We start from the raw sequence: 15,376 nt of genomic DNA on the forward strand, positions 1-15,376 counted from the left end.
CGCGCCTTCGTAAGTGATCCTTTTTCGTCACGAAATTCAGGAAGGACTCGCGCGCCGCACTTTCATTTCCGAGTTGCTGACGATCCGTCTTCGAGGGCTTATTTAATCGCTACGAGGGATTTGAAAGTCTCGGAGAAACGATTCTCTATTCGCAGATCGTACGAACAAAGAAAATAATTTGTGCCTAAAATTAAATTGATTCGTTTCTTGGCCAACGAGTAACATAGTTACGACAAGTCAAAGTCGCGAAAGAAACTCCATCGAATCGGTACTCGATTTGTAAAACAATTTGTTCGATCGATCCCGTAAATAAGCTTCAAAGTTTCGAATCTTCCGACTGCTACAACGATGCGATTTGCTGACTCAAGACTCGTGTTCGTGGCGAGTAACACGCTCGAAAGGGCATGGAAAAGCGCGCTATTAATCGACGTGCAGGATTTACGGCCGTCGATCGGAAGAAATATAGACCAGTTCTCGATCTCGAAAAAAATTAATATCTCGCGTTACCTAATCGATATTTAAGCAACTCGAATCGCTAGCGAGAGTCGAATATTGGCAAGGCGACTGGCGATATTTTTAATTAAGTTGATCAACGGCGCACGTGTCCAGTAAAAAAAATTTGTCTACGGATAGAATAAGAAGACACGCATAACAGCTGAAGCATAGGAAGCTGGTAGCTACCGGGCGTATGCCCAAACGATCGTCGGTCATCTCGCAGAGTTCGATGCTAGAAGTCTCCCTTAAACGGGCATTAATCAGACCGATTACGAAGCCTCCCGCGGTCGCGACACGACGTTAAGTACTCCTCCGGTCGAAGTTTGCCGGTCGTGTACCGACTCGATTCGAAATCTAATCGTAGGCCGCTAGCTGGGGGATATTTATCGTGATCGTCGATGCTGCGGTACCGCGGCAACGCGTTGACTCACGGGGTCTGGGACTGAATCTATTACGTTTTTACGGCGTTTTACACACGCGGTTGACAACGACTAGAGTATCGAACGGACGGAGAAAAGGAGAGAGTGAGAGAGCATCGCGATTCGTTATGTACTCCTCTCACGAATACATATTTCACGATTTCGTAGTGCTCCTGGGAGGATGTTATCTCGGGATTTATGAAATAACGTGTACACGGCTCGTTCAACGACGACGTTGTACCGTAGATTCAATCTAGTATCGCTGTCAAGGTGAACGATTATGTAACCCGGGCGATAGCGTTTTTAATATCGGGCTTCGTTCGTGACCGGTGCCTTTCGATGTTGCTCGACCTTGTCCGGACTCTTCCTCCTCTTTTCTTTTTAGTCTTTAATTGATTTCGAATCGCTTATACGCGACGACTAGATGACAAGATTAAACCGTGTCTTGCGCAACTTTGTTTTCGTCGTGTGGCTTCCCCGTGCGTGTGGACGCTGCGGTTTCAACGACGAAGAAAGCGTTCACAGGCTTTATACTTGTAGACTAACTTGGTGGAAGTCAATTGTTCTCTGATGGCAGAAACACGAATCCTAACGCTACTCGCATCGCTGCTTTTATGCTTTAGTTTTACCTGTATGTTATATATCAGTGGATATCAGCGAATCTCAGTCTTTCGGTGGTTTTCGAAAAGCTCGGTGGTTTCGAGGGATCGGAAACGAATGCAGTGGATTTTCCGCGTAGGCTAGGTCCGAGTACTGTTTACACGCAAGAACTGACTGATAATAACAGTTAATTGGCCTGCTGGCCTGCGCCCCGTGAGAGACTATTCCAGGTCGGACGGCAGCCACCAGACGTGTCTGTTGGTCGAACGAGGCCGACTCCGCGAGCGGATACGCGACCGTTGCTCGTCCGCGTCGCGTCGTTTCTTCAGCGCGCCAGTCCGTCTCCGCGGTCGGTTATAGCCGATCACGTCGTTGGAATACGCAGCTGCGCGCGTTCCAAGATACGCGGAATCGTTAAGGGCCTTTCTTTAGCTTCTCGACGCAACCAGTGTTCCTCGGTGTACGCATCCTAGCGAACGCCGCGCCGGTCAGCGTTCATTGTTGCGGACATCCTCCCTCCGTGGCACAGGCTTCCTCTGGCTCGCAGCGTGTACACGATCGTCGTGACTTTTTGCTATCCTCCGTTGAATCCTTGTTATATCGGCCGCACACCCGAGAAGACGGCCATCTCTTTGCGATAGGGGAACACCTGTCGGCGTTTCTGCTTTTGCGCTGGGTAATTTTGTTCTCCGCTGCTTCCGAGTGGAGTGTAAACATTCTAAAATCCTGTAATTCTAGAATTGTGCGGTTTTGAAATTCTCTTCCGTTAGAGAAAACTGGTTAGCGAGTGTTAACCGTTTCACGATTTCATAAAACGACGAATTTATTTATAGGGAGCTCCGCGAAATTTCGCTGGTATTATTAAAATGTCCATTTGAATAATGAAAGTGGGACACCCATGATCCGGATTAAATTACTGTTATTAGCTATATCCATGCGTTTATGCTTGGCGACTTCCTCTCACTATTTCGAGTTGCCGGTAATCATGAAAATACCCATGTGATTGTTCGCGTTACTTTTCTTTTTTCAACGGACGTCACATGTATACCTTTAATTGCTCGCAACGTTTACGGTTGTCAACGATCGTATCATTATACCTCCATCGATTCATTTCTTTTTTCCTCTGGACGCACTTTGCATTCCACGCGCGGTTTATTCATATTGTTTGTTTACCGTTGTGCTACGAGCGTTGCTAGGTGCGCCCGACGCCGCGGCTCCAAAATTGTTTGGCCAAATGTACGACGCGACGTTTTCTAGGAAATTTCTAAAAACTCCTGCAAGAACTATCGTCTCGAAATCTTCGGGGAATGCAATAATCATCCGTGACCGTTCGTTGAACGTTTATTATTACTTAACCGTCATCAATCACAATTCAAGAAGCAAGAACGAGCAATATTGTTGACATTCGTGCGTTGCGATATTATTCACATAATTATCGCGTGTGTGCGAGAATCCGATCGATGTGTACAGAGCAATAAATCATTTTTTTACAATATCTTCACGTTGCATTTGCAGCCGCGACTGCAGTGAACGTAACGACAAAAATCTCTCGGCCGCGCCGCCATTATCTTTGATTGATATCTCCAAACGGTTCATGTCGCATTTCTTGCTACCATTATTCCATTTCCATTATACACTACTCGGAGTAGTTAAGCGAATGCTTTTTCCCAAGGAAAAAGTAACGACCAGCTTCTTCTAATCCTTTCAAACGGTCTTCGGTTTCGTTGGTTTCCTCGAGCGTGCATTTCAATTAATATTCGACCAATCCATTCGACCGTAAAATCATCGATGAAACGTGCATCGGCGCAAATTTCATCAAAGTGAAACAGTGTTCGATTAACGAAGAAACGAAATTGGGAATCGTTTGGATTCTATTAAGCAATCTTTGTTGGTTACTCGGATAATGAATAGCACGATCGCCGACGCGACGGCCGTGCCAGAGTATCGGGTACGCGAAATCCAGCGAGTCATCGTACGCGGCAAAATCGTCTTCCTCTTCTTCTTCGGTCCGCGTGCGAGTGGCTAGGATGGAACGAATGGACGGCTGAACGTACCGTTCGTTTCGCGTCGACGAAAGAATGCCAGCGTTCGATGGTGATTCTCTGGATAGAGAATTCAGCCGTGAACGATTCGACGTTGCCGCGATCCTCGCCGTGGAGGTAATATCGTATTGCTAGAAAGCTCCATACGTGTGCAACAACTTGGTCTTTGCCTTAGGTTGGGAAAGGTGAGCGTTAATAATATTTACTAAAATTATAGGAATCGTTGGTAATATAATTGAACGATATAAAACGATATAATACGATTCGAAGGAGAAGGGTCAACTTAACGAATGTCACTCTTACGGATGCGCAAGTGTTTATGAAAGTCGCAAAAGAGACATCAAATACGCGTATATAAACAAACGCGATAAACAGAAATTCTCACCAGATATGGGCACAATTTTATTCGTATAAGAAAACAAGTAAAGTTGTTTATCCTACGGACGTTATTCGGTGTTCTTATCGCGATAAGAATTTCCACGAAACGAGTCATTTCCTGCACGATCGAGCTCGCGAACGAGGTTTCAAAATTCCGAAACTTGAATTATAGGCCATCGGGCAGAGCGATAGTAATAAAGACAAAAAGGAGGGATGCGTGGACTCGTGATCGTAACGATGTAAAAGCCGTCGCATTATCATAAATTATATCATCGTTTGGAATGGTTGGTGCAGTGGCTGGCAGTCGAGTCGACTGTAATAATTCCACGGGGATTTTGGCCGTAACGTCTGGGTCCCTGGAAGATTCTTAGGGGAACCGCTTACGCGCCGGGGACCTCTCATTGTGGAGCAGCGTCAGGCAAATAACGGGCTTTAGTCCGGCGGAGTTTCACTTTTCAGCGACAGGTATACCATTGTGAGGTTAAAAACCTGCGGCCAGGTGACAGTAAAAATCTTTTCAGGCTTCTCAAAGTCGAAGAGTGGCCATTGGGGAAGGACATATACGTGTATATACTATACATGTAGTATACATCACTCCGGGGCGATGAACTATCGGAATCCTCTTAGAGTTGCCGCCGCGGAGGCGTCAACAGTCAAACCGTGCATGAATTTACAAAAGGATCTTGGAAAATTTTATTACTCTCGAGTCGCTTGCTTCGTAATAATAAGGTGTAGTGCACAGTTAATAGTCGCAAACGTGAAACGTGAATAAATTTGTTATGTTGTAGATACGATGGAAACGTTAGTTTTACAGGGGGTGCTACGCGAGTAAAGTCGTTGGTTCGAGGGTACTTTTCCTAGTGAGATTCATCCAGAGCGAGGGGACGGGGGAGTCGTGATTAACGACGTCAAGGTATACTCGTCCACGCCCCCTTCGATTTCGACAATTCATGGAATGCAATCATACCTCACGGCCGTGGGTCATCGGTTGACCTTCCACTGTGTCTCTTTCATTCTCCCCCGCCCCCTCCTCGTTGCAAGGTACCACCCGTTGCGCGAAATAACGAGAATGCCGGACTCGTAAGATTATTGGCAGTTACGTTTGTTCCAACCAGTAGCGCGTAAACCTTCAACAGGACCCTGCTCGATAATATCTTTCATTAACGATAACGTTTGCGGTGAGATCGTTAAAAATCGATGGTTCGAATAGGCGGAAGATCATTCGTCGCCATCGTTTAAAGCAAGTTTGCTCCGTTCGTCTGACAATGAGAGCACGGAGGGCCCTGGACAATTATACGTTTTCTCTTCAGCGATATTCGCCACTGTTTCCAGCGTTGAAACTTCAGGAACGACCCTGAGACGCCAAGGTCCGAGTGATGGACGAGTCTGCTTGTACCGAAAGATCGAGAATCGCCTGTCAATCTTTTGGACCGCGAGCGAAAAGCAGTCGAAGAACAAAGACAAGCTCTTTTCTCTTCTTTTTTTAATCTTTTCTTCAACGTTGCCTCGCTGTTAATTTGCGCCGATTGGCCACGTTTATTCTCCGTTCCGCCGCGCCGGCTCGTTCGGCGATCGACGATATTCAGTTTGGAATTCGCATGCGTCACGACTTTTGTTCGAAAACTCGTCGAGCTCGGTCACGGTACTCGACGAGTCGCTAATTTGCACGAAAGTGTGTGTCACGAGGTGAGTGATACCGCCACAGCTGATTCGAGGTATTCTCGGGAAGGTGTCGCGTCTTCGGAGGCAATTGGCTGTACAAATATTTGACGGAGTTGGCGAACAACTTTGATCTCGACGAACGCCTTAGAAAATTTGGAATTTTTTTTCTCTGCTATCGAGTACCATGCAATCGAGTGTAAATAAAAAAATATGACTAACCGGTGACAGAGCCTCCTGCATGTGCAGGGGTCCGTTGTCGGCCTCGTCGGTGCAAGTCGACATTCTCCCGCGCTGTCTTCCGGTTCTCTTTCCTCGGCGTATCGTGGCGTCCTGTAAGATTCGCGTTGTCTCAATATCACACCCCTCGTTTGTCTACCTTCCGGCGACGATCTCGTTCAGGGTCCCTACAGGCTGGACTAACTACGTCTACGCGAACAAATTCTAGGCAATGGAGTAGCGTATCACAGGCTGCTGAGCGTTGTATGGCACGTTGTTAACGGTTGGCGGGAAGCATCGAAGAACCTGCAAAGTAAACGATAAGCGGAAATAGAATCGTTAAAGTAAGGCGACAAACTACAAATAGTAATTGGAAATATATGACTGTAAGAAAGAGTGGAATACTTTGCGGAGAGGGAGAGAGAGACAGGCTTGACAACGAGACGTAAAGAGGAATCTCGGAGGCTCCGCGCAGTTCGATATGACGCAACGCGCAGATCAGCGGGATCAGCTGGTCGTTCCATTCATTTCAACCAGACAAGCACGTCAAACTGGAAACGGTTTCGCGGTCGCGGCATTGATAGACAGGTGCAATAAACCGGCATCGAAGACGAACGGACAGGCGGAGCGAGAGTGAAAAGCTGACGAAACAGGAGACACGTTCGCCTAAACGCCGCAAGGGAGGAAGCCGTTGAACCGGCCAAGCGATCGAGAAGAAGTCGGCCGAAACAGGAAGCAGGGAGCCGCATTTTTGCGATTCAGGTTGACGTCCCGGAAGAACGAGATCGGCAACGGAATCAGGAAGGCCATCGCGGCTAGGGGCGGCTGGCTCGCGGATCACGAGGATACCCCCGGTGAGCCAGAATAGCAGGTTCGACGGTTGATACAGTTATCACGTGGGTTACCCAGAAATCTGTACCCGAAACCAGTCAGACACCACGAATTCTACGTCTTCGGGACGTCGTCCAGGTGGATAGTTGGCGAAACCAGTTGGGTTCCCTCTTCTCTCGACTCGTCCATCTCCTCCTACTACGTGGACTCGGAGGTCGAGGGAGGGCGAGACACGTAAAACTGGAATTCAAGAGACGAGCTGACGGATAGACACGCGTAATAATAGACGCGACGAGGAAGCCGTCCGGATCGAACGGTCGATCGCGAGAGGGCAAGAGTGCGTTGTTTCCCTCTCGGTTGTCCGTGGCGTGGGCCAGAGGGAGGCCAGAGGCCGCGTGGATCGCGAGGAAGAACAAGACGAACCGGCCCGCGACACGGGGAGAAGAGAGAAGCCGAACAGGGTGGCGGGAAGTAGGTAGGTGCCTACCTACTACGCGGAAGAAGGAGATTGGGGCGAATGGAGAGAAGGAGTAGGTACACGAGGCCGGTATACAACCGCGGACCGGAGACGAGAAGCCAGAGGAGCAGGTTCGGCCGGTCTAACCTGATTCTCAAAGGGAACCCTGCATCAGATTGGACCCACCTCCGTGGGTCCGTTTGTATTTCAAGTACCTGTACTCCCTCGCCTCGCGTCAGTGGACGATGCCTCCGGAGACGGAGGACTCTCCTCGGGCAGCCCGACCAACAGAAACTTTGAATGATCTTCGAATACTCGCGGTATGCTCGGAAACCGCATCGGGCAGGTGGCTAGAGTGGATCCGATCGTCGACGGGTCGCCGTGATCGTTCGAGTGGTTCGACAGTGAATATCTAAACACCGGGTGTGAGAGTCGGGTGCCTCGCGACTCGCGATTCCGTTTTGAACCACCCAGCGTTGGGGTCCTCTCCTACGCGAGGGTTCCGAGCTTTTCAGAGGCGACGGTTTCCTGGGTTCAGTGCTTCGGGAGTGAGAATCAGTGGCGAGTTTCAGTTGTGGGAAAGATCCTCGATCCAATCACGCCAGAGACTACGCGGGCAAACTTATTAGCACGTGTCTCTGAAAGAGAGACGATAGAGTGGGACAGATAAAGTATCGACGACGCGGACCGTTCGAGAACGTTCCCCAAATGACCGTCGCCGTTCCTCGACGCGCCGTCGCGTTACATAAACCATGGAACGCGTTCGGGCCGCTGTGTTCCATTAGCGGGTACCATAAACCGAGGCCAATTATACTCGCGAGGCTTCCATTCACTACGACCGCGACGCGTATGCCAATCACCGTCGATTTCGACGCGAACGCGCGACGATCGATCGAAACACGGCCGAGTATTATTTACTAAGATTTAGACGAAAGAGTAGAGATTAGGTAAATGTTCTACCTCGAGCTTTTCCTCTCAAATAATCCATTCTACGTTACGAATTTAATATCCCCTTACTTAACACCTCTTTTTTAACAATCGCGTTTCATTCGATTCGGATAAAACTGATTGCTCCGACATTCCAAATCTCCTGGCGGGCTTTCAAGAGGAGACTAATAATCCTCGTAGGCCTACGCGATCCCACGTCTTGTTTACCGAGGCAGGTGAGCCGAGCGTCACCTGTGCGTCACCGTGCCAGCTAGCCTTCGCGATAAAGTAGCTTAACGCGAGAATCGTCAGGTAAGACATACTCACTTGTTGGGGTTCGCGTTACAGAAAACGTAGGAGATATCACTGGCGGGGAAGAAATGTTGGGCGCACCCGCGCGTAGTCTTGGAGAACTCGGTGGTTGCCGCGCCGGCAAGGTGTACGCGCGCACGCGTGTGTGTATACGCCCGTCAAGAGTGGTAGGTGGTTAGGTGGTTAGGTGGTAGGTCGAAGGGTGTTGGTGGGGTGTTGCTGCGAGGGAGCTTCGAGGGCAGGGGTGGGGTTGTGGGGCGGGAGGGGTTGGGGGTGGGGGGGTGGGGGTGGGGGTGGGGGAGGGCTCCTACAAACTACTAAGCGTCCCTCCTGTGTTCCGGATCACATCTCAACGGATGATACTGTCACCACCTTCGAGCGTGGACCGAGGCGTCCAGCACCGCGTCTACCGCGGTTTCGGTGTCGGTATCGGTGTCGGTATCGGTACGGTGGCTTTCAGCCAAGGCACCCTGTCTCCCGTGACTCGAACACGGGTCGACTAGGATGGACGACACCGGGAACACACGAATTTCACTACGCGCACCTCATTATCCTCGTTTTCCGGTCCGTCCACTCTGACCACTCGTGACCTATCGTTCCTTGGTCGCTGCACCCCTCTACGACGAGTCGCGAGGAGCTGTTGCTCTCCCCAGGAACGGTTTTCCTCAAACCGGATCGTCTGTCCGCGATATATATTCACACTTGCACACCGGCTTTCAGGCACAACACGCGCACGCGGACGGAGAACGACGACCGCAACGACAGCGACGACGGGAACGGCGACAGCGACGACATCGTCGTCGCAGGATCGAACGCGAATCGACGTGCGACACCGCGACGCACACGACGATGGCCTCGTATCGCGGAAACGTGACGACGAGGGTGGAACGCGATGCACTACCCCGAACTGTGCGGCCCAACAGGTAGAATTAAACCGCCCAAAGTTTGGGCAGCCGCTGCAAGCAACAAACGAAGCAGCCTCACGGTGCTCTCTCGGATCGTTCTCTCTTCTCTCGGGATACGGCAACATGGCCGCCGTCGCCGCCGCCTCCCAGCATCCCGCTCTCGGCTCCGTGTCTCGGACCCCCCTCTCTTCTCTCTTTCACGCACACCGATCTGGTCTCTGTCCGCTCCATTCGGCGCGTTCCTTCCATCTTCCTCTGCCTCCCGCGCTCCAAAGTCTCTCCTCTCCCTCTCCACCTATCTTTCTTCGCTTACCTGGCCACCCTATGACGCCTCCCCATTTTAAGCTCTTTCTCGTTTGATGCACCTTCCTTCTCCGCGTCTCTGCTTCTTCGTTTAACCTTCTGTTTCGCGTCCTCTTCCATCGCGGTGTCTACCTGTAGCGCTGTCCCGCGGTACTCCCACTTCGCCTGGGATCCAGCGGTGTACCTTGGCGGAGAGGTGTGGAGAGGGACACGCGGTCTCTCTTTCGCTCGATCGTTCTTCGATCTTCCTCTTCGTTGCGTACAGGTGAGACGAGGAGTCCCGAAAGAAGGACGCGACCTGGCGAAAGGGAAGAGGAGGGAGGCTAGTCGGAGCGCAGGTAGCCAACGGTGAACAAGGACCTGGAGAACGTACAGGTACGTTTGCAGGAGAGAGATCCGACGTCTTACGGCGACTCGCACGGATACAAACAGAGCATCGAGTCATCGACGAGGCGGCCAGGCTGCCAGGGCTCTCGGCCACCCGGCATTATCGTGTCTCCGCGAGCATCTCTGTCTACCTTGGTCTTTTCCGTCGCTCCACGCTACCTTAAACCTAGGGATACCTGGCTCGCGGGAGGAACGAAGACGCCAGGGAACACGCACACGAGTCCATTATCGGTCTCGCGGCGAGCGTCCTTCTCCGTCCCGATCGATCGGTCCAAGCTTTCTCCTTTTCCATTCCTCGCTACCTTGAGAAGGATACCATGGGCCGCTGACTGCCGCGAAGAAGGAGGACACAGCCGCGTATGTACGTGGATTATCGTAATTCTCCCGTCCCTCCAACCCTATGCCCTACGCTGGCTCTCGTTTTATCCCCTCGGAGCGTTCTTCGTCTGTTCCCACCTTGAGAAGGATATCCAGATATCGCGAAATGTCCCGAGGGTACGGCGAAGCTTCGGATATCGAGGATGTTTCTTGCTCCGATTCGCGATCGGCCGTCATGCCCGCCATATTCGTTTTTCCTCTCGAACAAGGTACTTCCGACAACGAATTCTCTAGCCGCGATTCGATTTTCGAACGTTACTCGAGGCGAGTCACGAAACGACGCCACGTGTGACGGATGAACGTGTTTCTGCCCACGTGTATCGATTCCCGAAAAACAGCGGGATTCGCTTCGACTTTCACTTCGTCTTCTCGACGAACATAGTTCTCCTCCTCAAAGTTCGTATCGAGGGCACAAGCGATCGAGTGGGAGGATGGTTGTTCTATGAAGAGGAGCCTACGAAGCTCGTTGGACTTGTAAAAAACGATACCTCTTGGAAAAAGAAGAAGATGACGAAGGGGCTGGAGGGCACCGAAGAAGAAAAGGAAGACGATATAGGTACGATATAGGTACTGCCAGAATATATCTTTACGTGTTTCCATCTCGAGAAGAATATCCGGATCTCGCGAAACATCCTCAAGTACAGGAATGCTTCGTGAATGTGCGAGGTGAAGTGCAACTCATGCGAAGAGTACAAGAGGATATTTTCTAAATGGTAGTTTCCCGTGCTACAAGTGCTAGGGAATTTTATGTACCTGGAGTACTCCTACATGCGGTAGGGTAATTACTTTCGGTAGGTCCCTAAGAAAAGACGATAAAGCTCCTGGTACCGATATAGATGTACACGCGTTCGTGGTATTGATTCCTCGTTGCACGCGGCACTTGAGAGCATATAGACGCAGACGGTGAGGAAGAACGAAGCTGCCGTTGCTGCTTCTGCTGGCTGCTGTGGCGGCTACGGAGACGGACTCTGGATCGAAAGTAGGAGGAGGGGCGAAGAGGGATCCAGAGAGTGCGTGAGCCCTGATAGAAGGAACGAGAGGAGAAAATGAGCGACCGGGACGAACTCCTCCGTCTCTCTCTTTTTCTCGAGAATCCCTGTTTGTCCTTGTCTCGCTGCTGCCTCCCTGTTTGGTCCTCTTAGCCGCTCACGAAGGGAGAGATTAAAAAGAGAAAAGGGAGGAGCTGGAATTAAAAGAGGAAAAAACGACGAGGAGGAAGCGACCAGAGAGGGAGGCCGAGAAGCGTACAGCGAGGCAAAGCGAGAGGGAGACTCGTGAAAAATGGGCACCCAGCGAGAGAAGACAGCCTCGGGCTACGTCGCGCGATGCGACCCTGCACAGGGAAGGATCCGTTTATCCGTTCCCTCCGAGTCAGAGACGGGCGAAATTCTTATCTAGATAAACATTTTGAGTAACGAGGAAAAATTTAACGACTTTCATGCGTGTTTTCTCTTCTTTTTCGGCATTCGGAGCAATTCAATTTAAACTATAAATCTTTTTTTCTCGTATGTAATTTTAACTCGGTCAGCGTTCGGATCCATATCGAGGCCTCCTCGAGAGTAACAATAACAATCGTACGGCATATTATGTTACTCCTCAAATTTTGCATATCTCCGTCTGGAAGATGTACGCAACATGGTCTGCGAGCGCAGAGAAAATTAATACCGAGACGTCGAATACCCGGTACCTTTGGATGCTGTTTAGCAGGGAGTAATTAGGGGATCGGAGTCGTGACATGCGACGAGACTCGGATAATTTGAATACGCACGCCTTCCCGTGAGAATCGTCGCGGTCGTTACGCGTGCAACGGTGCCGCGTGGGTGGCTGCACGCAATTGCGTGGGCGGATCGCCGAGAAGGAGGTGGAGAAACGTCGACGTAAACGTAGAGGGGAGTTCTAGCCGCGTTTACGGACGCTTCTTTTGCGTCGACCTTGACTCCTTTACGCCCAGCTAACTCTAGCGCGGTCAATTCGAGGCTCGAAACGTCCGGTCCAGGGGGTGATGTTAAAGATGTTTCGCGTTAATCTCGAGGTCGATGTCGCGATAAATTTTCATTCTACGAACAATCCCGTTTCTACGATTCATCACGTCGAACGGTAAAGTTCGCGGAAACACGGGAAGAATTATTGCCTGCATCCAACGACCACGAAGAGAGCGAATTAGTCGAACGAACGTCTACAAAATCGTTTGTCCGTGGTAACCCGTGATTTACCCTGGTGTTTATTTTGTTTGGACAGCAAACGATCCCGTCGGGGATATACATCACTGGACTGTTTCAGTAGAAACGTCTACAGGCGACTCTGTCGTAGGTCGTGTCGCGCGTAATTGTGCGCATCCTTCTGAACGTTCGGCGACAAGTTATTATCGGTGAAATACGCGTCCTTCTCGACTGGACGGCCATTTCTCATCGGTCACCAAGTGCGAAAATCCCTATCTCGCTTCGTTATTCGCTTTATCGTTAAATTGCGTACCGTCGAGTTTCTTCGAGCCTCGGTAGGAGGAATAATTAACTAATTGTATCGAGATTATTTTTATCCGAGTTTTGGTAGCGGTGGTCCTCCTTCGTTTCGATTAAAAATCCTATTATATCGTCGTTACAATTCGCTCGGCGAAAACGAGAGCGTGTAACGCGTTCGGTAATTATGCGAGCGGGAGAGATTCGGTTCCTGCCCAGTCATCCAAGTCACCGCGGACGCGGTTAACCTTCCACGTCTCAAACTACGTTTAGCTTTCGAACAAAGTATACGATGGAAAATATATATATATATATAGGTAATGGGAGTGTGACTTCGGAAACACGTGGGGTTATGGAAGGGTTAAACATGTTCGCGTTCCCGCAAGTATAATGCTTGCCCGACCGGTTCGAGCGTTTCATTCAGAGATACGTCAATGTTGCATCTATTCACGCGTACAGGCACAATACATCATAGGCTACCTGTTCGATGAAAGACCGGTCACCGGTCGGTCTTGCCCGCGTTTTGAAAGTAAACAGAACCCACTTACCGATCGAGAAAGACCCAACACTGTCGGGACAGAGACGGATGTCCGCGCCGGCGAGTAAAACAATCCGTCGTTCGATGAAGGGAAGTGCTAAAAAAGATTTTACTGCGGAGCCTCCGCGCCTCCGCAACGAAAGAAAGAGCCATTGTTAACGCTCGGGGACTTGCGAAGTGGGATTAGCGATTCAGCTTTTCTCGGAACGCAGGGAGTTCTTTTTTCGCTCGGCTCGAATGTACGATGCCATGGAAGCATGATTTGCATAAATCGTCGTTCGGTCAATCGCTAGAGAATTTTCTCGCTTTTACGCGTTGTTTGTGCACCGCAAACAATGCCGTGCGGATTTTTTGGTGTAACAGCAAGTCTCGGTAAAAGAGTTTCAGTTAATATTCGAAGAAACAGAAAAGAAAGTCCTCTGTTCGTTAAAAATAAACTCGAACATAATTTAAGAAGCGTTAACGAACGGTGTATTTCATCGACGCGAAATAGTTTTCGAAGGGAGGAAAAGGGGAGAGCATAGGAGCGATTTATCTCGCGGATAGCGATGCAACTTTCACTAGGAGCCGATGCGTAGCTGCGTGAACATCGAAAAAATATTATCATCGTTTACCATTAATTACCGATGCGCGAAAAAACCGAGTCGACCCGTGTCCACGGTAATTACCGGCCCCTGGAGGACTCGTTGCGTGCGTTTCCAATCGCTAAGGAACTTATCGCTCGCGAAGGAGCCGCTCGCCATGCGATTGCCGGCAGGAAGCGCGAACGTCGTCGTGATAACGGTATCGAAAGTGTTACGAATACGACCGCAGGGGCTGGCTCGCGAGGTTATCGGTGGTTAGGCTACGGTGAGCAGCGACCTCTAATTTACATCGCGGAGCCACGCCAATCGATGGGGGCTATGGAAAATTTATTTTCGCGAGACGTCGCAAGAATTCTTCGCAATTCTCCAATAACGTGGCCACGATTCGATCGTACGACAGTCGATAGCTAGGAGGCAATGTATCGCGCTTATTTCTCGCGCGATATTGTTAAACGGTGATTGTTATCGGAGACTTTCCCATTCCTGAGAATCGGTCAGTGCCGGAAAGCGAACGGCCTCCCGTTGCGCTGTAGCCGCCCGTACGCGGCGTTGTTTTCACTTCTCGACTTTCGCGAACGAACAGAGGAAAGCGAACTGTATCGATTCTTTTGACCGCGAGTGTAAATATCTTTTAAATTTATACGCCATTTACGAATTCTTTTCATTGCTTCCGTAATTTTTGCACAATACGGCTAGCGCATCGCGCATTTGAGCTTATTCCTAGAGCAAAAAGCGGACTACTAATCGATGAAAAAAAATTGTACGAGAATCGTTAGTATTCGATAAACGAAGTTTTGTTTTACCATGTATCGCCTTCGGATTATCAGTGTAAAATGACGCACAGCTAAATATATGCAAGTCCGTGGAAAGAGATATGCGTAACCGGCGACAACGTTATCGTGCAGCGCATGTTACAACGTAAAATTTCTGTAAAGTAAAATTGTAATTGTTAAATCTGTATATTTCACCGCGGGAATGAATAATGTATACATCGATAATTTATTACACTTGGTTGCTTTTCGAATTTCACATCCAAAGAATGAAAATATTCATAACTATCGAGTGCGAAAACACTCGTGACGCTCCGGTTCGAGAAATTATAGCGAAAGAGACGCCTATCGTCGACTGATTACACCTTTCCACTACGGTAATGGTTAAAGATAACGTAATCGTTCTTCCGTCCTTTGAAAATGTTTTTTTACAATATACGTGACATGTCGAATCGTACTGGAACCGTATAAATTACGTCTGTTTAACGCAACTTTATCGCGACAGGCTTTGTTTAAAGCAACCGTACGAAGTAAATAGAACGAAACGAATAATAAAAAATGCATCGTTCGGTTTTGATCTGCGAATAATGAATTCTTAGCGAACGATTAGCTCCTCCAACCACAACGAATAGGAGGTTAACAAGCGTCGCGAAAAAAGTCGAGCGATTCGAGGCGGTGGCGGTGGTTCGATAAATTGATCGTCGACAAATTAATGT

The 15,376-nt window shown here is 49.6% G+C and overlaps 2 protein-coding genes across 3 annotated transcripts in view; one reads left to right on the forward strand and one right to left on the reverse strand.

Annotated features, from left to right (window-relative positions):
- Positions 1-15,080, reverse strand: part of LOC128879738 (protein grainyhead) — a 95,036-nt gene extending 79,956 nt beyond the window's left edge. The window contains exons 1-2 of one of the 2 annotated variants that reach the window (XM_054129158.1): positions 8,355-15,077; positions 5,816-6,118 (exon numbers count right to left, since the gene is read on the reverse strand). In XM_054129158.1, the coding sequence (XP_053985133.1) occupies positions 5,816-5,878 (63 nt within the window). In that variant the 5' untranslated portion in view covers positions 5,879-6,118; positions 8,355-15,077. Of the gene's footprint in view, positions 1-5,815; positions 6,119-8,354 lie in introns of both variants that reach the window. The other variant, XM_054129159.1, reaches the window with a different exon arrangement.
- The window catches only part of LOC128879742 (zinc finger protein 888-like), a 143,360-nt gene that overhangs the window by 71,587 nt on the left and 56,397 nt on the right, over positions 1-15,376 (forward strand). The gene's annotated exons all lie outside the window — the stretch shown is intronic.

The sequence above is a fragment of the Hylaeus volcanicus genome, chromosome 7, assembly GCF_026283585.1.
Source record: "Hylaeus volcanicus isolate JK05 chromosome 7, UHH_iyHylVolc1.0_haploid, whole genome shotgun sequence".
Classification (NCBI taxonomy): domain Eukaryota; kingdom Metazoa; phylum Arthropoda; class Insecta; order Hymenoptera; family Colletidae; genus Hylaeus; species Hylaeus volcanicus.